Source organism: Lissotriton helveticus, chromosome 1_2, assembly GCF_964261635.1.
Source record: "Lissotriton helveticus chromosome 1_2, aLisHel1.1, whole genome shotgun sequence".
Classification (NCBI taxonomy): Eukaryota; Metazoa; Chordata; class Amphibia; order Caudata; family Salamandridae; genus Lissotriton; species Lissotriton helveticus.
Window position 1 is genome coordinate 193388137 of NC_136058.1, and position 27608 is coordinate 193415744.

The 27608-nt window shown below is 46.0% G+C and overlaps 1 protein-coding gene across 2 annotated transcripts in view; it reads left to right on the forward strand.

Annotated features, from left to right (window-relative positions):
• FAF1 (Fas associated factor 1) overlaps positions 1 to 27608 on the forward strand; it is a 1925838-nt gene that overhangs the window by 1348750 nt on the left and 549480 nt on the right. For both annotated transcript variants that reach the window (XM_078671305.1, XM_078671297.1), the window contains exon 14: positions 15088 to 15224. In XM_078671305.1, coding sequence (XP_078527431.1) covers positions 15088 to 15224 — 137 coding nt within the window. The remainder of the gene's footprint in view (positions 1 to 15087; positions 15225 to 27608) is intronic.

The window sequence follows — 27608 nt, forward strand, 5'->3', positions numbered from 1 at the left end:
AACAGGAAGCAGTACGTGCTATTATGTGTTATCCAAATAATTCAAAAGTCATGCCATTTCCTCACCGCGAGGTAATCGGACCAAGATATGACATCAATTATGAGGTAAATGGACCAAGATATAAGATCAATCTGGAAACTCGTAGTGATGACATGCCATGTTTAAAAAGGGTTTGTATGTGTCAATCGATACATGTAATTAAAAAATAGAACTAAAATCCGATATCCGTGAATAGGGCTATGCAAGCATCTCACAGATGCAGTTGTCAGTAGTGAAGATGTTCCGGATGGTGAGCAGGGCATACGGATAGGGAAACCAGACTGTTGTTAAGTGTAATGAGAGTAGACAAGTAAGCCCTCTATCGTGGATCTCATGCTTAGTCATAAACGCACTGCCTCCATACATGAGTTGACATAATACTAGGCAGTACAGTGTCGAAAGCTAACATGCCCGTGTGAGCCTTGTGTATTTGCTAAGCTGGGAGAAACAAATGTATACTGTTAGCGAGCTTTGCGGTTCATAAATAGTTCACTTCACCAGTGTCTGTGCCAGGGTAAAGCTGACCATAATATGGAGCAGGAACCGCTGAAGCCGGTCGATTGCAATCGCTTGTTGTACTGCTCCCAGGTCAGCTGACACATAACTACTTCTTATATATAAATGACATGCTGGGAGGTGTAGTATGCCAGTAATGGTGATCTAAGAAGATGCTTGCGAGCGCCCAATATAGGTTATTTGTTCAGCCATGGAGATGAACCTGTGGAGAGTGTTTGGTAAAAACACATTAAGTGCATGTATTAGATGAATATCTAAAATCACTGTAGGTGGTTCTTATCACTTGTTACCAGGTCAACTGGCCCTTAACTACTTCCTGTGAGCTTTGATGCCCTCCTGGGGAATGTAGTATTGCTATAAGCGGCAATCTTCGTAAGTAAACAGTATAGATTGTTTATTAAGTCCTGACGCATAGATAGCAAGACATCTTGGATAAAAGTAACCAATGGGTACATAAATTGGATAGCTATCTTAAATATCCATCTATGATGTGTAGCTCCTCGGTTGTTCGAGTGTAGCATTCTGGTACTTGTAGTGTATCGACTAACCCAAAGTTAGATGGCAGTGTATTGTCAATGGGTGATAAAGGTGTCCCAAAATTAATGTGTTAATGTATATTTATGTATTTGATGCCCAGGGTTTGGCTGTGCAACTAGATACAATTTTAAGATGAGATAATGTACAATGAGATGGTTAGCCACGGGATCTCATCTTTCAGGCCTGTCTTATCTGTCCCCAATCTGAACATCCATCTTTGTTCTATTTTCAGAAGGGTTTTTGTCAAATTAGGTGAAGCTTGTGTCAGATTGGGTTTGACAAAGCAACAAAGCCTGGTTATGGAGAACACATAATAATACTAGAAAAGAATGTATCTCATCGGTACAATGTATTACTCCTAGGTGAGCTTATGCTTACTTCTCTAGTCATGCCCACCCATCTGTGTTCCTCGTTATTAAAAAATCATCAACCTCCCATCCCTGGTCACACACACCCGTCAAATAATAGTACCAAAGAAAAAATTGTGAAGTTGGTCAGAAAGTGCCTTACGTAAGCACCATCCATGGAGCTACTGGTTGGTAACTCACCAGGTTGCACATTCTGTCAACCTCAGCTCGTTCTTGACAGAAACAGAAAGGTGACCTAACCCCTAAGCTAATATAGAAAATACAGGGTTGAAACAGTGAGGTGTAAACAATAGTGTCATCAATCTACCATCTAAAGCCCCATAATGTGAAAAAAGAGTAACCTAATCTCCCCATTAAAATCGAGTTGTGGACATCTATCTCACATATTTCTTAATTACTTAGTAGTTGTCACACTCACTTAAAAGAAACGGCATGTTTAGATAATTTTAACTTGAACAGCAAAGATCGCGTTTACGGAAGGTGGTCTTTTTCTAGAAAGTGATGGGTTAGCTTGGTGGCTTGTTATGTCACATCTGATTGTACTTGTGTTTTCCATAATTAGTTTTTTACTTGGCGTGTAGTCATACCAACGTATCTCTGGTTACTAAGGCAGACAATTGAGTAAATCAGTCTCTCATTATTCAATTTGTGTGTTGTTTCCACACCCACGGTCTTGCCCATGAGGAGTCCCTCACAGAACCCTCCATCAGTTCCATGGGGCCAGGATACCTCTATCCTGACCACTTATATCCTATTTACACTACTGTGTCTTGATTCACAAAATGGCATCTGCATCTTTTCTCTCAGGTTGCAACCAGCGAATCGCGGCATTGCTGTTGGCATGTAGATCCAAGTTGCTAGATGTACTTTAATCTTTTCCTTTAATAACTCCAAAACTACTGAACAGATTTACACCAAAGATGTTGTTTTCTGCCAAATTTTATGTAATTCCGTTCAGCGATTCAGAGGTTCAGCGATTCAGGCTGCAGTCGCGTCTAAAATCCCTATGGGAAATTGCATGGGGAAAACTTGTTTAGGGACAGCATCCCCTCCCCCCCCTTTCTCGGTTCTGCATGATGAATCACCACAAAACTTTCAAGTCAACAGCTGAAGTGACTGGGACGCTAGTTTTGTACATTTTGTCAAACTGCAATATATATATCCTAGTTTCCATAGGAAAAATCGCAACATTCTATTCCCAATAACTTTGGTGCCGATTGATAACTTATGGCCCGCTCCGTTCAGCTCCTATCTTGAAAATTTGGGGTAATTCATCCAGAGGGGGGGCCGAATAAAAAGGGGGTCCCAAAACGTGTTTTCCCCATGCAATTTTCCATAGGAAACTCCAGACACGGCTACAGCCCGAACTGCGGAACGGAGTTAAACCAAATTTGTCAAAAAGGTAGCCCTTGGTTCAGAAAGAACTCTTTTTAGGTCTCGCCTGTCGATGCGCATGCGCATCGAGCTTGCGAGACTATGGGGGCTTAACCACTCTTTACCTAACTTGCAAGGAATCGTGGCGATTCCTTGCAGTGCCTGTGACTTTTAAGCTAAATGCGCATGCGCTTAAAAGCGCGTGCACATGCCCCCAGCCGCCTGCCTGCCCCTGCTGCTTTCACACCCTCTCGCCGTCTGTTCCCCCTGCTGCGTCATCAAAGGCTTTCACGGCCGGCCGGCCGTGCTTTCAGTTTCACTGCCGGCCGGCCGTGTAAAGTGCACTTCAAAGGCCGCTCTCCCTGCTCAGCCCCCTCCCCTGCCCGCCGTGTCACATTTCTCCTCCTCCCTCCCCTTCTCTGCCTTCCCTCCGTCTTGTATTTTCCCTCTGCTCTTTCCTTTATTCTTTTTCTCTTTCCTTTCAGATTCCGTTTCTTTCCTTCCCTAGTTTGTTTCTTTTTTCCTGTTCCATTTTAAACCTATTTAACAATTCTTCCCTTACTCATCGTTTGTTCGATCCGTGTGACTTTGCCGACTTACACCTCCCCTCCCTACTTTCTGCCCTGGCCCCTCCCCCTCTCCTTGAGGTGAGCTCGGCATCACCCTCGCTCATAGCCTCGAATCCATCGCCCTGCTTCCAGTATGCACACCCCGAGCACGTCCTAAGAAACACATTTCCATTCTGTCCATTCCTATGCATCATTCATTTATCACGCAGACACCTCTCTGATCCGTTTCAAAGCCAAACTGCAACTTTCTTGCATTTCAGTTCTAAATGATTTTGTAACGCAGGGCTGCATACCTAAACTGAATCTGTAGTTCTACAGAATTATGTCGTGCACACTAATTATCTTATTTAGATGAACATTTCTTTTAATACATTCTTTTAACTGCCAAATGTCATGGGGATTTCACAGAAGAATACAACACAGTATGTTTTGCAGCATGTCCAAGTGCAAAGCAAAGATGCACTGTCGTCATGCCCCCCTAATACGAAACCCGCTCCGCCCCCTCCCCTGCCCGCCGTGTCGCATTTCTCCTCCCCCCTCCCCTTCTCTGCCTTCCCTCCGTCTTGTATTTTCCCTCTGCTCTTTCCTTTATTCTTTTTCTCTTTCCTTTCAGATTCCGTTTCTTTCCTTCCCTAGTTTGTTTCTTTTTTCCTGTTCCATTTTAAACCTATTTAACAATTCTTCCCTTACTCATCGTTTGTTCGATCCGTGTGACTTTGCCGACTTACACCTCCCCTCCCTACTTTCTGCCCTGGCCCCTCCCCCTCTCCTTGAGGTGAGCTCGGCATCACCCTCGCTCATAGCCTCGAATCCATCGCCCTGCTTCCAGTATGCACACCCCGAGCACGTCCTTCGAAACACATTTCCATTCTGTCCATTCCTATGCATCATTCATTTATCACGCAGACACCTCTCTGATCCGTTTCAAAGCCAAACTGCAACTTTCTTGCATTTCAGTTCTAAATGATTTTGTAACGCAGGGCTGCATACCTAAACTGAATCTGTAGTTCTACAGAATTATGTCGTGCACACTAATTATCTTATTTAGATGAACATTTCTTTCAATACATTCTTTTAACTGCCAAATGTCATGGGGATTTCACAGAAGAATACAACACAGTATGTTTTGCAGCATGTCCAAGTGCAAAGCAAAGATGCACTGTCGTCATGCCCCCCTAATCCGAAATTGCATTAATAACTTACTTTAGCACATTTTAAAAAAAAGGCACCACCGCATCCACCACCACATCCACCACACCCACATCCACCGCATCCACCACCACCACATCCACCACCACCACATCCACCACCACATCCAACACATCCACCACCACTTCCACCACCACCGCATGCACCACCACCACCGCATCCACCACCACCACATCCACCACCACATCCACCACAACCACCGCATCCACCACCACCACATCCACCACCACCCCCACATCCACCACCTCATCCACCACCGCATCCACCACCACATCCACCACACCCACCATCACTTCCACCACCACATCCACCACCACTTTCACCACATCCACCACCACCACCACATCCACCACCACCACCACATCCACCCCCACATCCACCACCATCACCACCACATCCACCATCACCACCACCACATCCACCACCACATCCACCACCACCATATCCCCTAGATCCACCACCACCACATCTATATGTGTGTGTGTGTGTGTGTGTGTGTGTGTAGGTGCAAATGCAATGTTCTTGAATTTTCGTCACAATAAAATACACTGAACATAATCTTCACAAAAGTTATTTACAAACGTTTAAGCTATTGCCATTATAAATTACAATACATTTTATTTCAGTATTTATTATTTACAAAATTAAAAGCCATTGTTATTTGTAATATCAATACATCTAAGTCACGTAAATACAACACACATTGCATTACAAATGATATAGGTGTCACATTTGCGAAAGTTAAAACTATTGACATTGTAACTGACAAAGCTATTAATTTTGCTATTTTCAAAACCAACGCCACTCAACCACGCAACGCCACTCACCCACGCAACGCCACTCACCCACGCAACGCCACTCACACACGCAACGCCACTCATCCACGCAACGCCACTCATCCACGCAACGCCACTCACACACGCAACGCCACTCACACACGCAACGCCACTCACACACGCAACGCCACTCATCCACGCAACGCCACTCATCCACGCAACGCCACTCATCCACGCAACGCCACTCATCCATGCAACGCCACTCATCCATGCAACGCCACTCATCCATTTGCAAAACGAAAAATGTAAAACTCTTCTATTGCGAGACCTATTGCATTTTCAATGCTTGTTGTTAAATGGTGTAAATCCATTCAGTAGTTGCTGAGAAAATCAAAATATTAAAGTTTCTATATATAGATGTGCGAACGATCCGTGCACCCTCCCGATCACAAGCTTCATGCTAATTGGCTGTCAACACTCCAAACCAGGAAGTGTTGGCTGCCATCTTGTGCCTCGGTAGAACCGATGCACAAGAAAACAGAAAAAAACATGAAAAACAAGAAAAGGGGGCAGGAAAGAAACACCCTGACCCCCTAGGCCTGCTTAGGGGGTCCCACAAGGACCCCCAGGGCCTTAAAAAATCGCAGGATGCTTGGAGGATTCGCGGATACGGGCGTGAAAAAAACAAAAACGAAGCGCGGACTCCCATGCTTCGTTATTAATTAGCCCCCGGGTGGGCCAAATCTCGGGGGCAATAATTAGAATGTTATTGGGGGCCCAAAGTGGCCCCCCAGCCCCGGGGACCTCCACCCCCGTGGCTTTTCTAAAATATTTGCAGGGGCACATGCGCGCCCCCTCCCCGTGGACCACCACCCCCTGGGGCTTGTTATTAAAAAAAAAAAACTGTGTGGGGGGGCTCGTGCCCCCCCCCCCACACGCCCCAGGGACCGGCACCTTCCAGGGGCACGAAGTATGCAAATTGGGGGGTCCACCACCCCCCGGTGCTTTGCTAATGTTGGGAGGGGGGCGCGCGGCCCCCCTCCCAACATTGTGATGTCCCTGGGGACCGCCAACCTCAGGGACGGCTCCTGCAGTGTCCCGGGTGCCCACCTCCGGGGCACTACAGTTTGCTATGGTTTTAAGTTTTTGCGAGTTGTAAGTTCGGGAACTAATTCCCCTTGCATACTGGGGGTCCCTGAGGGTAAACTAGCCCATTAGGTACCTCCAGTATGCACCAGGGAGCTGCGTTGCAGAGAGGAGTTCAGAAGCCACGCCCCTTTATACACCTCTCTGCAACGCAGCTCTGTGGCGCTTACTGGAGGTACCTAGTAGGCTAGTTTGACCCTAGGGACACTCAGGATTCAAGGGGACTTAATCTCCCAAATTAAAAAGGCCACAGGCCGTGTTTACACAGTTGTGAAGGGAGGGGACGGGGCCTGAGGTGGCGTGTGCAGACACGCCCTGTGGCGCGTTTTAAGTTGGGGAAATAATTCCTCCTAGCCACAGAGTCTTAACGAGGACTCAGGAGTGGAATGCGCCTTTGGGATTTAACAGACACTGTTCCTGGGGTCTCATGGAGAGCTTTTAATGGCATTGATTTCGGAAGCATCCATCTGTAGACATTAACACGGACTACTCTTCCCATAAAGCTTTACGTACACACTCAAAGAGCAGCGGAATGTCAGCGTATGATTTGGTTTAAGTAGGGGGTGTGGCCCAGTATGCTTCTTTCGACCAAACGCCTCTGAAGAAGTTAAATAACGAAACGCGTCAGGCTGTGGCCGAATGCCTTGTGTGAACAAACCTAGGAAGGTGTCTGTCTACCGATGAAAAGCTTTATTTGGGGGAAGCTGAGTCGCGTTTGAGTGCAGCTTGCATTGGATACCCCACCGAGCTTTGATTTATCGAAGTGTCCGTCCAGCCGCTAAGCGAGCACCTTCCCACGAACTGGAGGGGGCCACAGAGTCTTAACGGGGACTCAGGAGTGGAATGCGCCTTTGAGATTTAACAGACACTGTTCCTGGGGGCTCATGGAGAGCTTTTAATGGCATTGATTTTGGAAGCATCCATCTGTGGACTTTAACACGGACTACACTTCCCATAAAACTTTACGTACAGACTCAAAGAGCAGCTGAATGTCAGCGTATGATTTGGTTTAAGTAGGGGGTGTGGCCCAGTATTCTTCTTTCGACCAAACGCCTCTGAAGAAGTTAAATAACAAAACGCGTCAGGTTGTGGCCGAATGCCTTGTGTGAACAAACCTAGGAAGGTGTCTGTATACCGATTAAAAGCTTTATTTGGGGAAAGCGGAGTCGCGGTTGAGTGATGCTTGCATTGGATACCCCACCGAGCCTTGATATATATATATATATATATATATATATATATATATATATATATATATATATATATATATATATATATATATTATAAATAACCAGGTTGCTGTCGCCACTGGTTATTTATAATTAGAATCAGTTTTTCGTAAGAAAAGCATTATTTGCTTTGCCTATAACTTTAGGGCCATTTGATGAATCTTCGTTAAACTTTCCAAAAAATACCACCTCAGCTACTTCCTGAAAAGTTTTGAAGTGAACTTTTAGGCATGGCCCGAGAAAAAGGAGGTGTCCTTAAATGTGTTTTCACTATGCAATTTTGAACAGCGATACAGAAAATACAAAATTACACCAAATTTGGCATAAAGCTAGGTCTTCACCCAGAAAGCCTACTTTTTGTGATTTGGTGTAAATGTGTTAATTCGTTTTTGAGAAACTAAGATTGAAAATGTATGTATTTTTCTGGCTCCGCAGAATCTGTGGCCCAGGCAGATCAAACAAACAGATCTGATTGGTTGCTGTCAACATCTATATAGATGTTGCGGCAGCCATTTTGAGATTCAGGGATTCGGTTCCCTGTCCTTAGAGAATAATTAATAAAGCTAATAGGGATAAGGGTAGGGATATCCTGACTCCCTTAGCTATGCTTTGGGGGCGGAAAGTCCCAGAGGATGCTCTGGGATCAAAATGGTTGAGGTTCTCCGATTCCAGCTATCAAACTGGGGGGGGTGAGGGGGGGGGGCGGGGGGAAATGTTTTGTTACTACCACCTCTAGATTGTGCAACTGTCTTCCCACCCATTTAAAAAACTCTTTCATAAAGGCTCTTAAGACATGGCTTTTTTCCCGGTAGACTGTCTACTACAGGTTCTATAATTGAGTGCTGCTATTTTTTAGCTTTCATCCCAGGTTTTCAAGCACCTAGACGCCTCCGGGTAGTTGCACTTTATAAATGAATAAATAGTCATGTAAAAAAAATTCTATAACAGTAAAATATTACTTTACGTAAAAAAAAAACCCTAGCAATTCACTGACAAATCCATCTATGTGCCCTGCATTTGGTACAGATGTCCCATTATTATGAGATTAGCCCCAATTCTTCTGAAAGAACGTTAAACTCCATCTTCTTAAATCCCGCCCCGTCCTATGTGATTTCACTCCTCCTTTCTTAACCTTCTCAGCCCCATTCAATCTTTAATTTTATTTGCATCCTGTAACCTACGCTCTCGCCTTTTAAAACATCTGCAAATATCCACTCACACCTCTTTGTATCCTTAGTTCTATGTAAAACAGTCCACTCTCCATTGCGGCGTGGTTTGGTTTGCTTTGTAGAAATATTTCCAGTAAAATAAAACAGACCTGTCCATAGCCCTTTCACCACTTAATCAGAGTATCTGAATCTGGTTGTGTCTGAGCTTCTTGAAATACAATAGGTCCAACACTGAAGTTGTGTTTCTTGGAACTTAATCAGGTGTGTGTTCCTTCCACAAGCTGTTTCCCTAAAAGTCGAGGTCAAGAGCTTGATTTCATTCGTCCTTGACTATAACTTATGCTATCACGATCGGTACCTTACCTGGCTTCAGTTGTCATCCCTTTGGCTTTTCAGCTAACTGGTTCATGCCTTGTAGTGACCACTGTCTCATTTTTGACTCCATTAAAAGTTCATGATTTAACTATGTTACCCCTACATATAAACGTTTTCCCCCTCTAGAGACAGATCAGAACAATATAGGAAGGCTAGAGGCAGTACTGGCGTAGACTCCACTACCTTATGTGCCATGCTCGAGTTCACCACCAGTGTCACCTGCACGTGAAATCTACGGCTGCTCTGTGGAATATCCCACTACTCCACTTCGAGCTCTCAAGTATCCCAAAAACATAATGTATAGGACCTGTGTAGGCCTACACTTCTAGTTTTCTCACTCTCCTCAGCCCTGCATGCCATACCTAAGCTATACTTCGGGAGAAGCCCCACTTATTTAAGTAGGAAACATAGAATAAACTGAAGCCTCCTCTTTCAAGACTTGCCTGCAAGTGATTCAGGGTACGGTGTTGAGCTACACTACTTTACATTTCCCTACAGGTGACAGAGGTTTGTAAAACTGCTAAACTTTATACCAGGCCTCAACTGCTGCTTCGAATTAAAAACCAGCTGAACAAAGTTCTGTTTTCTCCGATGTACCACAATGTAGGTAATGAAAATAAATTCCGTATAGAACTGTGCACTCTCATTGCTTATATTCTATATTTTAGGATAACCTCAGTTCCTCAGGTAGGTTAATGGCCGTTATTTGTTAGGCCTCTTTTTATTTTTTAAACTAGCACTTTACAAAGCATTGCCAGTTAGAAATAATTGTTTCCAGGACTGTGTTGTTGAGGCATGAGGCTGTGTTTGCTGATTTGTAGGATCGAGCGTGATCTAATTATTTTAAAAGATGTCAAAAATTCCAAGTATATGCTTTGATATGAAATCCTGGTTTTTCATAAACCCAGAGTACTTGAATGATGTCAGCCAATGGGATTACATTGACTCTGGTAAATCTTGTGTGGATTAGATAGTCAGGCTGTTTGGGTTCTTCAGGCATCACCTCCCTGATTAATTCACTTTCTTTAAGAAGCAACGACCCGCACAAACACACCACAAGCGCTCACAAACGTCATGCCTCTGCAATCCATGGCCTCTTCAGATTTTGACCTAAAGTTCTGGAACTTTCTGGTGCTTAGACATATATTGGTTTAAAAATGAAGGCTCTTGATTCTGCTTTGGATTTGGATATCAAATCAGCCTTAGCAATTTGACATTTTAATGCACGTTGTACTTTCAAATAGATTTGCCACTTAATGCTTGCGACTGCGGGGCGTTGTTCATCTTCTTGATCACACGCTTCAGTGTACTTGTTACCTAATGCATTATCCTAAGGTGTAAGAAAACACACGATTTAAGTTGCCTTTCAGGAGCATAATTAAGAATTAATGAGGCTCTACTGTTGGCTAACCCTCAGAATTTCCACATTTTTGCCTTTTGTGACCCGTGTTATTAAAAGTCCATTATTTTTACAGACTTTATTAAATTGGATTTTATTAAAGCATTCCATATTTGCATTTGGTCTTTCATAATTCATTATTATTATGACATTTACTTTTTGCCATCGGATCTGAAAACATATCATAAGCTACCCTTTTCTCTTGAAAGAAATGCTAATTTCAAACAGTCCTCTAATGGAAGAGAAAAGCTTTATCAGTTTTTTCATCTAGTCTGATCGTGTTGAGAATACTAATGCTAGACTTCTGTATGCTAATATTGGAGAGGCTCTTGGTCAAAAGCTAGGAATCATTTTCTTTTTAAATAGTTTTATAGTCCTAGGCTTTGAGTCTTTTAGCATGAAAAGTTACTATCGGAGGCTTTCTTGCTTAATGTGTTTGCTGTTTAATGGTATTGTGTAACAACTCCTAAATAGTATAAATATGGAAAAACACTCAACCCTAACGTACGAATCAAGAAGTCAGGATACTCAAGTGTATTTGTACTTTATAAATTACACCTGTGACCCTATTTATCTACCTTAATTGTGACAGATAAGAGATCAGGATATGATTACCAGAAAACTAGTCACTCCATGGGGCTACTCTTTCAAACCCATCCTCACAGGAGTTCTTTCACCTGCAGCAGCATCTGCCTCCACACATTTCCCCTTTGTCCACCTTCATCCTCTATATCCCTTCACCCCAGGTCCTCTTGCCACCCTAGGATCCATTTACCCCTCCATTCCACTCACTCCTCCATTTACCTCCCCATTCCACTCTCCGGGTATCCCAATCCTCAAGCTACCCTCTAATCAACTCACTCTATGCCTCCGCATTTGCTTCCAGTCCCTGCTAATCTCTTCATGTCCCAGTACACCCACTTACAAATCCCATACATCAACTTCCACCCCCCAATTCACTTACACCCATTTCCTGGCTCTACGCATTCTATCCTGCCCTCTACATTCCCTGTAGTCCGACATGTCCTCACCTTCTGCATTTCTGTGTGTACTCTGACATTCGTCCCCCCCCAGTCCAGTCTTTATCTGTTCTCACCCTAGTCTCAACACACACACACACCCCTTTCATCCCACCCGCAAACTACCATTGCAAAATCCAGTTGCCTTCTGTAGAGCAGTACAGTAGTTGTACTAACTTTCAAATATTTTTAGACATAAAATAATTCAGGATTAAAGAACCAGCACGTCTTTTAGGGAAATGTAAACATTTCACCTAAAACTGGTGCCTCTGACAGGTAGCTAAGGCCCTATGGACAGAGTCAAGCAAATGTCTGGCTCTACTTCTGTCTTAGAGCTCTCTGCCCTTCAGGCCCGCTCTGTAACATCACATTTTTTAAGATCAATGCATGTTTACTTTTTTGGGAAAACCGCATTAACTGGTCTTTCCCCCTTTTACCACTGAGCCATTGATTTGTGCATTCATTCACAGTAGTCGACTGACTTAAAATGGTTTTCTAGTTAGGAAATTAGCCATCAAGGCAAGATACTGTAGGATTTCGCTGTTGAAATGTCACTGCATGACCACAACTTTCATATTTCACTGTCTTGTTTCTAAATGCTCGTTCAGAGTGTTTACATAAAGCATACCCTGCCTACACCATACAAGATAAGTAAGCTATGCCATGATACTTTGGCCACTTGCCTCGTGTGTAGAATTGACCCAGCAAAACTACTCCATGTGATAAGAGGCTGCTCTACATCACAAAGCTACAGCAGCAACGTTCAAGAACTAATAAACCACACTACAGGAAGAGGAGGAGGAGTGGGAATAATTAAAAATAACCTATTAGAAATGCCACCTCGAACTAAAAAGCAGCAAGTAGCCAAAGAATGTGCATCACTCGTGCTTTTGTTAGCAAAAGACGCCATCACAATGAGACGGAAGGTACTCGCCTCCCAAGGTAGAGGACTGGACACGGCAAATGATTTCCTGGGTGGAAGTAGATCACTTAAGAGGAAAGGGGGGGGGGGGGCGATTAATACTAATTTATAGGGAAAAAATAGCAATGGCGATATAGCACTTTAGAAGAAGACAGTATCTAATAATCAAAATCGAATACCTTAACACACCACCGAAGAGATCAGGCAGAGTAACTGGTGTCAGGCTAGATCCAATGCATGCCCTGCATAAAGAAGAAGTTGAAGTAGGGACCATGGAGCGCTGAACCCCACAAGGTAATGTAATCACTGAGAGCCCACTCAAGAAAACTGCGTAAAATGTCCCATAAAGCAAGAAATAAAATCAAAAGGGAAGATGTTTGCACATTCGACTCCTTGAGTACTAAAAATATACTGCATTCTTGAACTACCTGCAGTGCAATCTCTAGTGGTAAAACGGTTTAAGTGAGGGAATCAAGGTTGAAAACGGTGGACACAATGGTATGGGAAGAAGAGGACAATGGGATAATGAAGATTGACGCACATATCTGCCATACAGCCAACACGTTTTACGATATATTATATCAGCTGAATGTTTAAAGAATAATTTGTACTGAATAGTTGTGGAATAATTGAAAATGCCAATACACTTTACTGAAAAGGAGAAATCCTAGTCCTGCTTTCGGGGTTGAACCTGTACAGAAAATAGGCCGTTGCCCCTAAAAATAGGATGACCCCGATTAGGAAATGTGAGAGCTAAAAAGAGTGCCCAGCATTTGCAAATCAGGGCAGTTTCAAGTTGTAAAGACACGCTGCATTGGCGATTTGCGAGGTGTGGGATTCTATATACATTTGCATTTGCTGCAAGCAATGTTTGTGGCAAAATGTCATGAAAATGAACAGAAAAAAGCTACCCACAAGACCATAAAGCAGGTCCATTCTCTGACCTGTCAGACCAGCCCTTCGGCTGCTGCCGGTTCGACCCTGCCTGCTAAGCCGAAGAAAGCATCCCCTACAACTCGCATTGCACTGAAAGAACCGAGCTTGTCAGTATTTCACCACACGAAATGCTGTTTTCATTGACAAAATGTAGCATTTCAGAGACAGGACACGTAAATGAAGGTTTGTATTGAATTTGTCATTTCTTCTAGCGAGGACAAATAAAAAACTGAAATATGCCACCAAGTAGTTCATGAGGCATTTGCCGATGGCTGTAGGACTAAAAGTGGGCAAAACATTTCTCAGGAAAAGTAGCTTCCAAATCCGTAGTCATGAAAATAATGAGTGTATTTCCTGGAGTGGGACGGAGGGAACTTCCATTGTAAGGGAAATAGCAGTAAACTGACTATTAGATGAATGATGAGAAACAAGCAAATACCTTGACCAGTTGGTCACTTGGGGCGGGAAACATCATTTACCACGAAGGCATTACCACTACTAACGTTTACCACGTGACACTTACCACGCAGGGTGCCTTCCACGCAGGGTGCCTTCCACGACGTCTTTACCACGGGCTGGGGGGGAGACGTGGTATTCCTTCAAGTCGTTCTGCGTGGGCGGGGGGGGCTCGGAGGGGGGCTGGGGGGGTCTCCCCCCCCAAAAATAACAAGCAGGTTACTTTAAAAAAAAAACGAACATACATTTAAAATGAAAAGGAAAGAGCCTCCCCAAAGACGTGCCGTGTACGTCAAAAAAGCAGTCCTTTTTTTATTTTGTTATACGTGTTTTGACGCTTGTTTCAATGGAGGATGGAAGTAAGGGCTCGTAGAGAAAGACGTGCAGGTAAGACGTTTCTAGGCGTAGTAAAATCCTACGTTGTAAATACCAGCGTGGTAAAGCCACTTGCGATGTAAAATTCGCGTGGTAAAGCCATGCGTGGTAGTTGAAATCGTGGTATAATCATATATTCACTTGGGGCAGGGACGGGGAAGAAACTGCAACAAGGTTTGAAGAGCGAAATAGAAATATAACAACTGGAATCAAGATAACAGTGCGAAATCGTAAAATTGTATCAAGAGAACAGTGATAAATGACGGGGAGGAAAGGGAAAATGGGCCGACATTTTTTGTGGTGGGGTTGGAAGGAGTTGAGAGGAAGATTTATACAGACTGGGGAAGAAAAGTAATGTGATGTCGGAACGAGGAAGAGAAGCAATCCCATAATGTCATTCAGAAAAGATAAAAAGCCTGATATTTTGAGGGTAAGGATAGCTTCCAACTCAGAGGTAAATCAAAATATTTTTTTATTTGGATAGAACATTGGAGGAATAACAAAACTGAAAGCGAGATGTTGTACCTATATTTTATGCACTTAAAAGAATAAAATAATGTGTATATTTTTAGTAGTAGTCCTTAGATATGCACATTTGTGTGCAGTAAAACCGTTGAAATGGGTTATGCTATGTCGACTTCTAACTGATTTATATAATTTATTTATTTTTTAGGTTTCTGACATTGTGCACGAGACACTTTGGCAGTGTCGTTGCTCAAACCATCCGAACTCAGAAGACCGATCAGTTTCCATTGTTCCTCATAGTAATGGGGAAAAGATCATCTAACGAGGTGCTGAATGTGATACAAGGTAAAGTTCTGCACTCGGGAATTCTTGCTCTCTACTTTGCATGCTAAGAATGCTATACAAGCAAATACAAACAATGTTTTAAACGGCTTGTTAAAAGCCACTAGTGAGAAAGAGCCTTTCCTTGAAAGTAGCGATCGCATTAACATTTATACTGGGGAGATATGCGAAAAACTCAAAGGGTTAATCAATACCTGAGCTCCCTTGGTAACCAGTCACTGAGTTTGAGCTTTTGATTCCGACCGAGCTGTGTGTTGGGGTCACTGTGATGAAGAATTACACTTGTTTTTTCTAGTTCCAATTTTTGTTTATCTGAGTTAGGGACCCTAGTGTCGTTTGACTCTGTCAAACTTTGATGCAGTCACAGTTCATAGCAACTGCTAGGAATGGGATTTTACATTGTCGGTATAATACTTTGTTAGTATTAACTTCTATTTTGTGTTTCACACATTTACTGCGCTGTCATAGGTTTGATTTTAAATAATCATTATTTCAAAAGAAGGGAGTCGGTTTTAGGAGTTACAGCTTTGACAGCTACCTACATAGGAAATGTGTGAAGATGAGGACTGCGTGGCAAGTAAGACCCTTAGTCCATGTGTTTTGGATCAGAGACAAGCATACATGTTTCTTTTTCTTAAGAATAACAATTCCAAACTAAAGATCAAGCTTGCCTGGTATACAAGTAGTTGCCGGATACCTGGATACTTTATGCCAAGCCGACCCTGGAGAATGAGCTGCCTGTCAGGGCGGGCTCCGTTCCACCTGAATTTGTTCCCCCACACACGATGCCAGACCAGCCACCTTCTGGTTGGTTGGGGGTCACCAAAGAATGCCTTAATCCCAGATCAGTGAACGTAGAAGTCCTAGTCAAAGCGCTGCTCACTACAAAGGAGAGTAAATGGGGCAAGGCACCAAAATAAAAGTGGTCCCTATTAGTGAATCGGATGGCTTATAAAATGGGCCACAGTTGCAAATCACCTGCATAGGTGTTTTGCAAAGTATGGGATTCTGCATGCATTTGGCCTTGTTGTGGCAGTGTTTGTTGTACTATACCGCTCTCGTGAAAACACATCATATAACTTTATACAATGAATCTACTCTCGTTCAATTAGATTTGTTTCCTTTACAAATTTTTGTAGAAATTTCGGGGCTAAAATAATTTATCAAATGTTAATGCAAAAAATAATCGAAATTGAAGAAAACATGTCTTTACACAGGCTTATAATTTGAGGAACCATTAGTAAAATTGTAGTTAAATAGCGGTGTAAAAGCTTTTTGGTCGTATTTTTTTGGTCTGGAAAAAAGACATTGAAATAATTTTTGGTAGGATACACCTTGGAATCCCATGACGAAACCAATTTAACAGTTCACATTTGTTGTCCTGGTGTATTGTGAAGTGTGTTGTGCTCTGACAGGTGGTTGTGGGTCAAATGTTAATTTCTGTTTTAGTATTAAGTTACATCTGGTGTATAATGCTATTAAGTGTCACATCTGATGTCAGCACCATGCGCAAAAGCACCAGCCATCTACTTGCAGCTGAGTAAACGAGGGGCTTGTACGAAGCTGTAGAAAATTTCTAAGGCACAATGCCCAACAACGGTCTGATCCATAAAATCAGAGTCAGTGTCTCTGGAAAGCTTATCCTCTACTGCAGTGATTTTTAATGTTTCATCAGACTCCAACTGAGTCTTTATTGGAATCAACAGCCCAACCTAAGTAATTTTGATGATTTGAACAGCAAAACAAAATTAAGGAAACAAGCATTTGTCAAAGAAATACAAATTAGGAAATATTTTGTTCAATTCACAAGTAAATATAAAAAAAATCAACATTTTAGGTTTAAAGGGACGGTTGTGCTTTTCTAAATTTCAATTGAGGCCACGCTTACCCCCAACTATATATTCTTTTTGATGCACTTGCACTGTTCCCATGAATCAATCTGAGGATACTAACTTAATTTTTAGCCGCCAGTTTCAAATTCCATCACATTTACAGAACATTAAAAAATTGTAAATTTTTCATGTTGCTTATCGATTTATATATGCTTTATTAATCTGTTATGATTTAATTTTCAAAGCACTTGCGGCTCACCTGGGTAGGCATGGCTGACCTCCAGGGTCCGCAGACCACAGGTTAAGAACTACTGCTTAAGTGGAGAAGAGCAAAGTGGAACTCCACCCATACAATTAACCCCTCCCATGCTCGTGACGGAACCATTCCGTCACGAGCCTCGGGTGGGCTGTGCTGGTGACGGAACGGTTCCGTCAAGGCCCGCTCGCCGCGCCTGCGCGGCGCGAATTCCGCGCCTGCGCTGATGTTCTGAAGAGCGGGCGGGGCCGTGACGGAACCATTCCGTCACAAGCACAGCTCACCCGAGGGCCGTGACGGAGCGGTTCCGTCATGAAGTACGGGAACGCCGCGCGGCCCCGCCTCCCTCTTAGCGCTGCGGCGGAATAGCCGCCGCAACAAAGAGGTTAAAGTGTCCAGTCTCAGCAAATGTCCCGGAAAGGAAACCACCATCTGAATAATGAAGAAGTGGACAAACTGCAGATCACGAATAAGTTTAACAGTTGTGGACATCTCTAACAATGTGTTCAGTCCCTGTTCCACAGCCAGATCTTTTTCTGGTCAGGAAGCTCTGGTACTAATAACCTTATTATTGTAAACCGATGTACTTTTTCCTTCTAGCCCTATTACATTCTAATAATTTCCAAAGGATAAATTTACCTACGGATTCCGCACCTTAAGCCCCAGGTTTCAGACTGCTTCAGAAAAACTTTACCCTAGCAGTAGCTCGGCAGTGCCGCTAAGGACACCACATGGCGTCAGTCGCGACTCTACCTTACACCATCGACCTGTAACAAGAATAGTTCTACACTCTGAGGGCACTTCCTATTTATGTGTCTCATTAATGTGGTCTGGAGCACTTTTGTGCTTCACCGACAAAATTTCTTCCAGCTTCAACAGCAATTAGGTCAAATATCGCCTCCAAGGTTCCAGCATTCAAACTCTGCAAAAGGGTTGGCATGTGAATATCTTTATTGGATACACAACATCTGCATGTGACATTTTAGATCTGGTAATAATGAAGGGGCCGTCTGTTAAAGGGGCCTGCAACTCCTGTTACTTAATGCATCGAAAGCCATCAGGATGCCAATTATTTTTTGCCATGGCATGGAGGGAAATGCCACAGCATAATGCTTCTCCTACAGATAAATCACTTGAAAGGGGATGATCTTCTAAGGAATTTGAAAAGCCCAGTAGGAAGAACAAATCCTTTTCCTCAAAGAAAGAATCCAGTTTCTTGGCCCATTCTCAGTCACAATTTCGTTCTCAGGCGCTGGGCTCTTCCTTGGAGCCAGTTCCAAAGCTACAGAAGATACGACCCCACAGAAGTGGAAGATTTCTGTCTGGCTGAATTGGACACCTTTTAGACAGAACTCGCAGGAGCAGACCCACTCCTTCAGACTTGGCAAATCTGGAGGCTCAGTCACTTTCCGCCTCCACACCTCCACAGGTTCTGGTGCCTAAAAAGAAGTTGCGGTAGCAGCGCCATCACCTGCCCATTCAGTGGCATTCACAGTGACCACCTGGATCCTGTTTGGCTTAAGAGAAGGTCAGAACATAACTTGAAGGTCAGTCTCTTGTTACTGCACAGAAATTTGCAGAGTAAATAAATGATGACTAAGACCACACAATAACTGAGTTCTAGATCAATGAAAAGTTGAAGGATTTTATTGCAAAATCTCTAAATAGGCAATACAGAAAAACAGAAAAATTATTTGCCATGAAAGCTGAGATATAGAGTATATAATCTGAAATCAAAATTATACCAAGTTCCAATAAGCAGCAAAAAAAATAAACGGAAAAGACAGCATCCCGAGATGAATAGATAAGTTATTAAAAATAGTTGAACAGGGTGGCGGGGGTGGTGGGCGTGGTTTGGAGCGTCAAGATAGTGGACGCACTCTAGGAGTGCTCCGGACCCCTCCGTCATCTGCTCTGAATCCACAGGCCCATCGGCGCACAATCCCACAATCCTATCCTCTGGAGCTAGTCCACCAGCAGTAGCAGCGGGTCTGATCACCATCCAGGCCCTGCAGAACGGCATCTCCGTGGGGAACCGGCTCTGCGGCGGCGGATGCAGGCCATGTCAAAATGGCGGGTCCGGGTCAGCGTAGTGGCGAGCTGGAAGTTTGAGCCTCCCCAGTGATCCAGAGAGACTGCAGCGAAGTGCCCAGTGCCCCTCCTGAGTAGACTGTAAAGGCCAAAAGCACAAAAGTGACAAGATGGCAGCGGAGCTCTGGGAGTCACCCCCGCACTAACAACCACCGATGGTGAGTGCGCACCCCAGGGGGCCGGCTGTGGGAGGCGGGACCAGTGAGGCGCTGGGTCTATGTGAGGGTCGCCGGATGTTCCCTCCCTGAGGAGAATACCTACCTCCAGGCGAAACCCAGCACAACGGCTACCTTTGCGGCCAGCCTTGGACCCGGGCCCGGAGACTTGGAGTGGACCTCCTCTCCTTCACCGAAAACACCTCAAAGGGCAGAGGGCAAGGAGCACGAGGGGGCAACCAGCCCAAGTGACGGAGCCTGCCTAGCGACTCCGGGTGACAGCAGCAGGGCGCAAAGGCCCCCCCCTCGGAGGGAGCAGTGATCAGCGAAGAGGGTGGCAAGGCCCGGGAGCCCTCTGGTCCACTAATAGCCACCGGTGAGTGCACGGCCTGAGTACGGTCGAGGAACGCGGGCCCACAACCACTCCCAGTACAGTGTGGAAGAGCTACCACAACAGTCAGTACCTGCAAACCGCCTGGGAGAAGGCTAGGGAGCAACGAAGTGGGGCCCTATACCCCTGAACACACTACCCCGAGGCCTAATACACCTCGAGGGGGCAGACGTGGCGCGGCCCTGGTTGGCGGCCTCGGAGATAGGCCTACAGTGGGGGCATCCTCTGAAGCACCTCTCCTAGGTACGCAGCGTGGGACCCGGAACTGCGGTGGACTGGGGCCCACCGATGAGGAGACCCCAAGCAATGCGTAGTGGGGACTGGGCACATTGCGCAGAGGCACTTGGCCCACATGAGTAACAAAGGTACACCAAAGACAGGAGCCCCCCTCCCCCCGGCGTGGACAGGTCAAGCCCGAAGAAAAGGGGAGAGAGCACCAGATAGAGTGGCCCGGATTCAACCAGGGGGAAGACGACACCACAAACCCCCCGGGGAGAAGCTGAGGACTAGCGGACTATGAGCTAAGCTGCAGCACCAGGCAAATAGATATTCCGCATAAGTAAGAGATGATCCCGGGTGAAGGGGCAGATCTGAGACGGAATAGTAGAACTATTGCCCCCTCAATGCTCTCTGAAAGACTACCACGAAGAGGAAGAACTGGGGCGACTCTCGCCCGGAGTTTCTCTCCCCAGAGAATGCGCTCCTCTGCTGACAGTCCCAAGTCCTTCGACGCTCCAGCATACCACACCGAAGGGGGACCAGGAGGCATCTGTTTGCTTGATGGTGCTGTGGCTTCACTCAACAGCGTGCCCACCTCTGAAGAGATCCAGACCCTTAGAAGACCTTGGCAGGGCAGTCCACTGTCCTTGACAGATGTCGGACCAGCGGACCGGGGTCCCGGGTTCCCAGGTAACCCGCTGGAGTGGGGCAATGCATTGTTTGCATCCATAAATAAGAAACTACTATATAAACTCCAATACTGCAGAACACCGCAGCTAGGCTGGTGTTAAATCTCCCCCCACGCTCACCATCGGCTCCTAGCCTAAAGACCCTTCACTGACTCCCTATAAAAAAGAGGATTACATTTAAGATTTGCAGCCTAGTACAAAAAACAGTCAACAATAATGGCCCAACCTATCTAGTAAAGAAACTGAGTAAATATCACCAGTAAGAACACTTCGCTTGGCCAACAAACACCTTCTGAACGTTCCTAAAGTCCGCACTGTGAAAAATGGCAGCAGGTCCTTTTCCAGAAACGCACCGGAGATATGGAATACTTTACAGCTGCAGCTTCATCTTGAAACCAATCACAAGACTTTTCGTGAAGCCCTAAAAACATGGCTTTTCTAGAAAGAAAAAAAACACTCTGTTTTGACCTGGCCTATGTCAGCTAGCGCTATGAGACCTACGGGTGAGACAGGCGCTTAATAAAACCATTACATACATACATACATACATCCAATTGACAGGAATCGGGGGAGCAGGGTGAGAGGATGGATGGTCGCCCTCCCACGACCACACTGAGGTTCTGACCCCCGCAGAAGAGTCCTCTGCCTGAGTATGTGAAGTATCGCCACACGCAGGCGAGGCCCGGGAACGTAACACGCTCTTGCCAGTAAAGGCAGAGGGAGGTACTACCCTACGCCCAAAGAACAGACTCGTAGGGGGAACTAAAATGCACCTGGACTGGAAGAAAGACGGGGATCCCTGGGGCCACCACTGCACGCTAAGGAGAAACCTGTCGAAGCCTCCCCTGGAGGAAGCTGTGGCAAACCACAGGCCTAAGCAGTGGCGGCCCAGGGCATTATATACTCCCCCCTGCCGGACAGGGGGCACGCCTGAGGACGGTTCCAGAGTCCTCAACGGAGGCAGGCCGTGTTGCTCCAAAACGGCCCAGAAGAGTTACTGACCCTAACTTCCTTCCACCATGGGGAAAGACAGAGGAGCGAAGCCATCTGCGACATAAACCAGAATAGACGAATGCACTAAAAAAGGACCCGGACCCGCCGAAGCAGTCGGCGAGAAATATCCCCTCAGAGAAGGAGATCTTAAAGTAGTTCTTCAGGCCATACGCTCCTTGCAGGCTTCTGTGGAAAACAAAATAGCCGAGGTACGAGTCGACATGCGGCAGGACCTCCGCATACCGCGACCCGTATATCAGAAGCTGAATCCCGTCCCTCCCCAGTTAAAGACGATGTACACCAACTGAAGGAGCTAGTCACGCTATTTCGATTCCACACAAAGGAGCTGCATGAGAGGGCCGAAGATGCAGAAAACCGATTAAGGCGTAATAACCTCCGATTAGTGGGCTTTCCAGAAGAGGCAGAGCCAGGGCTAAATGGCGACCTTTATCGAGAACTGGATCAGGTTTTGGATACTGGAAGGTGCATTGTCTGCATGGTTTGCAGTGGAGCGGGCCCACCTGTCCCTGGCGCCCAAACCACTGGCAGGTGCCTCTTACCCGCCAATCATTGCTAGGATTCTCAATTTTAAGGATAGGGATGTTATCTTACAAGCGACCCGGTCTCAGGCAACCAAGACCTACCTAGGTCACAATATAATTATTTTCCCATACTACACCAGGGAAGTACATTCCCAATGGAGATCCTACAGAGAGGTGAAACAGAAACTGCGTGCATTCAATCTTAAAAACAGATTCCTTTTCCCTGCTCGCCTCAGAGTCATTTTCCAGGACAAAACTCACTTCTTTCAATCACCTGAGTCGGGTTGGACATGGCTTACTGAAGTACGCCATCTTGGGTCCAAAGTGGCTGCCTCTCCTGCGGTACCCGGAACCGGCATCACGCTGCCTGCAAGCCCCAGGTCCCAGAGGCAGCACACCCTCTCCAGCAGAGACCGAGTCGTCCAAAGAGGCCCATCTGCATTGTCCGCTGATAGAAGCCACAACCTGGGAAAACTGCATGGATCGTCAGTCACTGGGACCCGACAACGATGGCGGACCCACTGAGAGATCAACTGCTGAGGGAAGTTTCACACCTCCAGGTGCTGGGTCCACAGACACAGATCTTTCCCAAAGCCTGACAATCTAAAGAGAAGCTGAATCCAAGTTGACCAGCGCAGAGAAGAACCTACCTGGGGAAACCAGACTGAACTGTCCAGTAGAGCTGATGTAGTCAGCTAGATTCAATTGAAGAGCTGAAATTATCCTGATACATGGAGCAGTTCATCACGCAGCTTCCATACTAAGCTCTACAGTTCAGTTCTGTTAAAACCACTGTTACCAGGGCGACAGATGCTTCCTTCCCAGAAGTATAAGGTGGGGGGAGGGTTTGAGACCATTGTCCCAAGTTCTGTTTCACCTTCATTAAACCGCCACAACACTCAACCTTCAACTCCAAACATATGCACCCACGGCACTCGCGCCAGACCATTAGGCCTCTGCACACACCTAGCCATTGACCACCCTGACTCACCAGGCCAGCAGTATCCTGTGCCCCCCCGGGTCTCCATACACCGACCATGAGGCATACAACACATAAGGGTGAGCCCCTCTGAATCTTGTCTTGGAACGTCGATGGCCTTCTTGACAGGGTGAAGCGCACAGCGGTCCTGAGATAGGCTGATGGACCCGCTCCCAAAGCTCTTCTGCTCCAAGAGACACATCTTCTGGGTAACCACTGTCCCTTCCTTGCGAGACATGAGTTCGACAGAGTCTGGCACTCAGGCTTTGAACGTGGTTTGCTTGGGGTAGCAATCCTTCTTAGGCACACCCTTCCCTTCGTACCTACTAACGTAACCAGAGACCATCATAGCTGCTTTGTGACCTTGACCGGGACACTGGGCGGAGCAGTCATCGTGACTTTCACCCTGAAAGCCGCCAGAGGCAGCATATCTTCCTTGACGGTGATCGGGGTGACTTCAACGCTGTCATGCAGCCAGACATAGACACCAGAGGCACACCCTCCCCAAGCAGGACCCTATGTGCAGAGAGAGTGACAGAATTGGTGGCAAACCTGTGCATATGCGATGTCTGGAGAACAAGGAAGTCCAGAACACTCCAATATATTCACACCTCCATGGTGCACCACACACACATGCATGTATTAACCTGGTCTTCATGCCCGCCCCTGAGTGCCGAAGTGTCTCTGGCATTACCATCCTTCCCCGGGGTATCTCATACCACTCGCCATTTCTTCTCAGCCTAGGAGATCCCTCAGGCACACTACGCCCCATCTAGAGGTGAACGCCTGGTTCCTTCAGAACAGCGACTTCCGGAAGGCGGCAGAGATGAACTCTAACAATACTTCCTCACTAACCAAAACACAGTCCCTTCCTCTGGCACTCTCTGGGAGGCCGGCAAGGCCACCTTTCGTGACTTTGTCAAAAGGCAGCTTAAGGCCAAGCGATTAGTGCAGGATAGCAGACTCACCTCCTCAAAGCCCTATCGACCCGCTTGGAGCGAGCCTCATCCAAAGCCACGGGCAAAAGCGAGAAGAGACCGCTTGCGCTATTGAAAGACGAACTCAAACAACTGTTGCTGGACTCGGCAAAATTGCTATGGAGGTCTTCAGTTGCCCGCGTATATGGTTGGGGAGACATAAACGGGAAAATACTCCACATAATGACATTGTACACTCTGGCGAAATGCATAGTCCCCGAGATCCAAGATCTACTAGGTGTCACTCACCGTACACCAGCCTCCATCACCCAAGCCTTCGCCGACTATTATTCCCGGCTTTAATTAGAAGCTCTGCCCGAAATCCCAGCTCCTGCGTTGTCTGGGTTAGGGGCAATCCAACTCCCATGGCTACTGGTATCAGAAGCAGCATTTCTAGACCTCTACATCACACGGGAGGAAATAAGAGAAGCCATCTTCCTGGTTGCTTCTGGGAAGACACCCGGACCAGATGGCTTCCTACAACACTACTACACCTAATTTCGAGACATACTAATACCTCACCTCCATGACCTTTATGCCAAAGTAGCAGAGAAAGGAGCATTCCCACCCAAAGCGGACATAGCAACCATGGTTGTCATCCCCAAAACACAATCTCCTTCACCCTCCTGTTCGGACTATCACCCAATTTCTTTAATAAACACAGAAGTTAAAATTTACGCTATGATCCTGGCCCAACAGCTAAGACCAGTCCTCAGGAAACTTGTACACCCAGACCAGTGCGGCTTTATGCCGTCGCGCAGTATGAGACATTGCTTTTGGTGCCTCCACCTAGCCCTGGCGCACCGCCATCTACTCTCCCCTAACTTAGTACTCCTGCTGATCGACTTTGAAAAGGCCTTTGATACGGCCGATTGTTGATACCTGGAGGGCGTAGTAAGCCCAGCGGGTCTGGGTCAACACTTCCGTCACTTGGTCCGAGCCCTTTACTCCAGACCCATGGCACGGATGCTCGTCAACGGATTTCTCTCGGAGATCTCTCCGATTAGAAGAGGGATGAGGCAAGGATGTCCCCTATCACCCCTCCTCTTTACCTTGGCGATGAAGCCACTAACATGCCTCATTCAGACAGATTAACATATCCAGGGATGGAGATGGAGGGGTTCGCACGAGGACCGGATCACTCTTTATGCCGATCATGTCCTGCTCTTCCTAGCCGACCCGGCACAGCAAGGGTCTAGATGCCTCCAGATTTTCCACACCTTTGAGCAGGCATCAGGCCTGTGCCTGAATCCTGCCAAATTGACTCTAGTGCCCCTTCACATGTCAAGGGAGTGCATTGACTGGCAGTCAACTATGCCCATATGACACCAGTCATTTAAGTACTTGGTTATTTGGGTCGTGCTGCTCCCAGACCTAGCATAGTCACTCAACATTAGCCCGCTAGTCAAGAGAACCAAGGAGGACCTCTGTGGCTGGCAAACTCTCCCACTTAGCCCCATAGGAAAAATCGCCCTGTTCAAAATTATGAATCTCCCCTGATTTTTGTACATCATCGAGAACACCCGTTCCATCTCCCACAAAGCTGGCTCAAGGAGCTGGACAGCTTTGCCACGACGTTCTTCTGGAGAAAATCGGGGCCTCATGTGACCCTTGCCCACTGTCAAATACCGCCTTTTGATGGAGGCATGGGTATGACTAATCTTTACTTATACTACTAGTCGTGCATGACTGGTTCAACGGTGGCTGGTTGGACCCGGCCTACAGAGTTGAACTGGAGGGTTTGGGACTTTCCCGGATCCAGGCAATGCTTTACGGAGACCCGATAGCTACTGCACTATCCAGGGTTTGGGACTTTCTCTGATCCAGGCAATGCTATTTGGAGAAAAGATACCTACTGCACAACCCACGGTGACTCAGGCGGTCTTGCTTGCCTGGCGTTCCTCCTTGCCCCAATCTCATGCAGCAGATGCCCCTGTGGCAAGGAGCCTGGATTAGGGAGATGGGAACGTTAGAGGGTTTCAGGAAGTGGAACCTAATCGTTGTATCATAGCTTGGAGATGTGTTGAAGGAGGCCACCTATGTTCTTTCCAAGACTTACAGACCACCTACTCCCTTCACCTGTCACAATTTTACAAGTACCTACAACTTCGATATGCTCTCACCTTGCACATACCCGCAGGCACTTCACGCCCAGACTTCTATCCCCTAGAGCCCCAAATCTTGATGGGGACTCTGGGGAAGGGTGGGATATCGAAGATTGACCGCTCACAGCCCAGTCACACTTGACTCTCTTAGGCACCGATGGGAGGCATGGTGGAGCCCGTTGGAGGACGAGGACTGGCGAGATGCCCTGATGGCGCCCAAAATGATTACCATTTAAGCCAGGTTCAGCATGGTCCAAATGTACTATCTCCATTGTGCGTATCTTACCCCAAGCTGCCTCAATCGGGCGGGCTGTTGGCCACCCCGGTATGTATGCGCTGGTGGTCAGAACCAGCAGACTTCTACCACATGGTATGGGCATTTCCCCCACCTCATCCCATATTGGGAGATACTGGTGTCCGAACTGACTGAAGTTCTGGATGGGGAGGTATTACGCAGTCCCCTGAATTTGCTCCTGGGAGTTATGACGGCCTAGACATGTCCTGGGCAGATACGCTCTTTCTGGGTACTGCCATTATGGTTGCCAATCGAGACAGTGATGCTGCATGGAAAAACCCTACCCATCCAAGTATAGTCAAATGGTGCAAAGGAGTAGACTGGTGTGCGGCACAAGAAAGGCCATTATACGAAGCCAGGGGATGCCCTGCCAAACATGGTCGGGTGTGGGGCAAATGGCTGGGTCAGGTCATGTAGTGGGAGACATTGTGTGAGATAATTTGGATCAGCACAGGCCACAGTGTGTATCGTATACAATTAAATGTGATTGCAATGTTAATGTATTATGTCCAGGAAGAATTGAGCAGTGCTGTATGTTCCTGTCAATAAAATTGGTTATAAAAAAAATTGTTGAACAGAATCTGGTGAGCAAAATGAAGTCTAGCTCACCTCCAAATCCAATGCTTTTTATACATATTTTATGCATAAGAAATAAGAAAATTTGAAAATTCAGCATTCCACGACCAATGATAACCCATATTGGACAAATCAAAATCACGACAGTCATAGAAATATTTTAGCACTAACCCAGTTGAAAAGAGGAGTTGGAGATAATCTTTCATTAGCTGCCACAGTAACAACAGTCTGGAGATGTACATCACAATGTAAATAATTCTCAAACAAAGATTCATACACTACTGTTC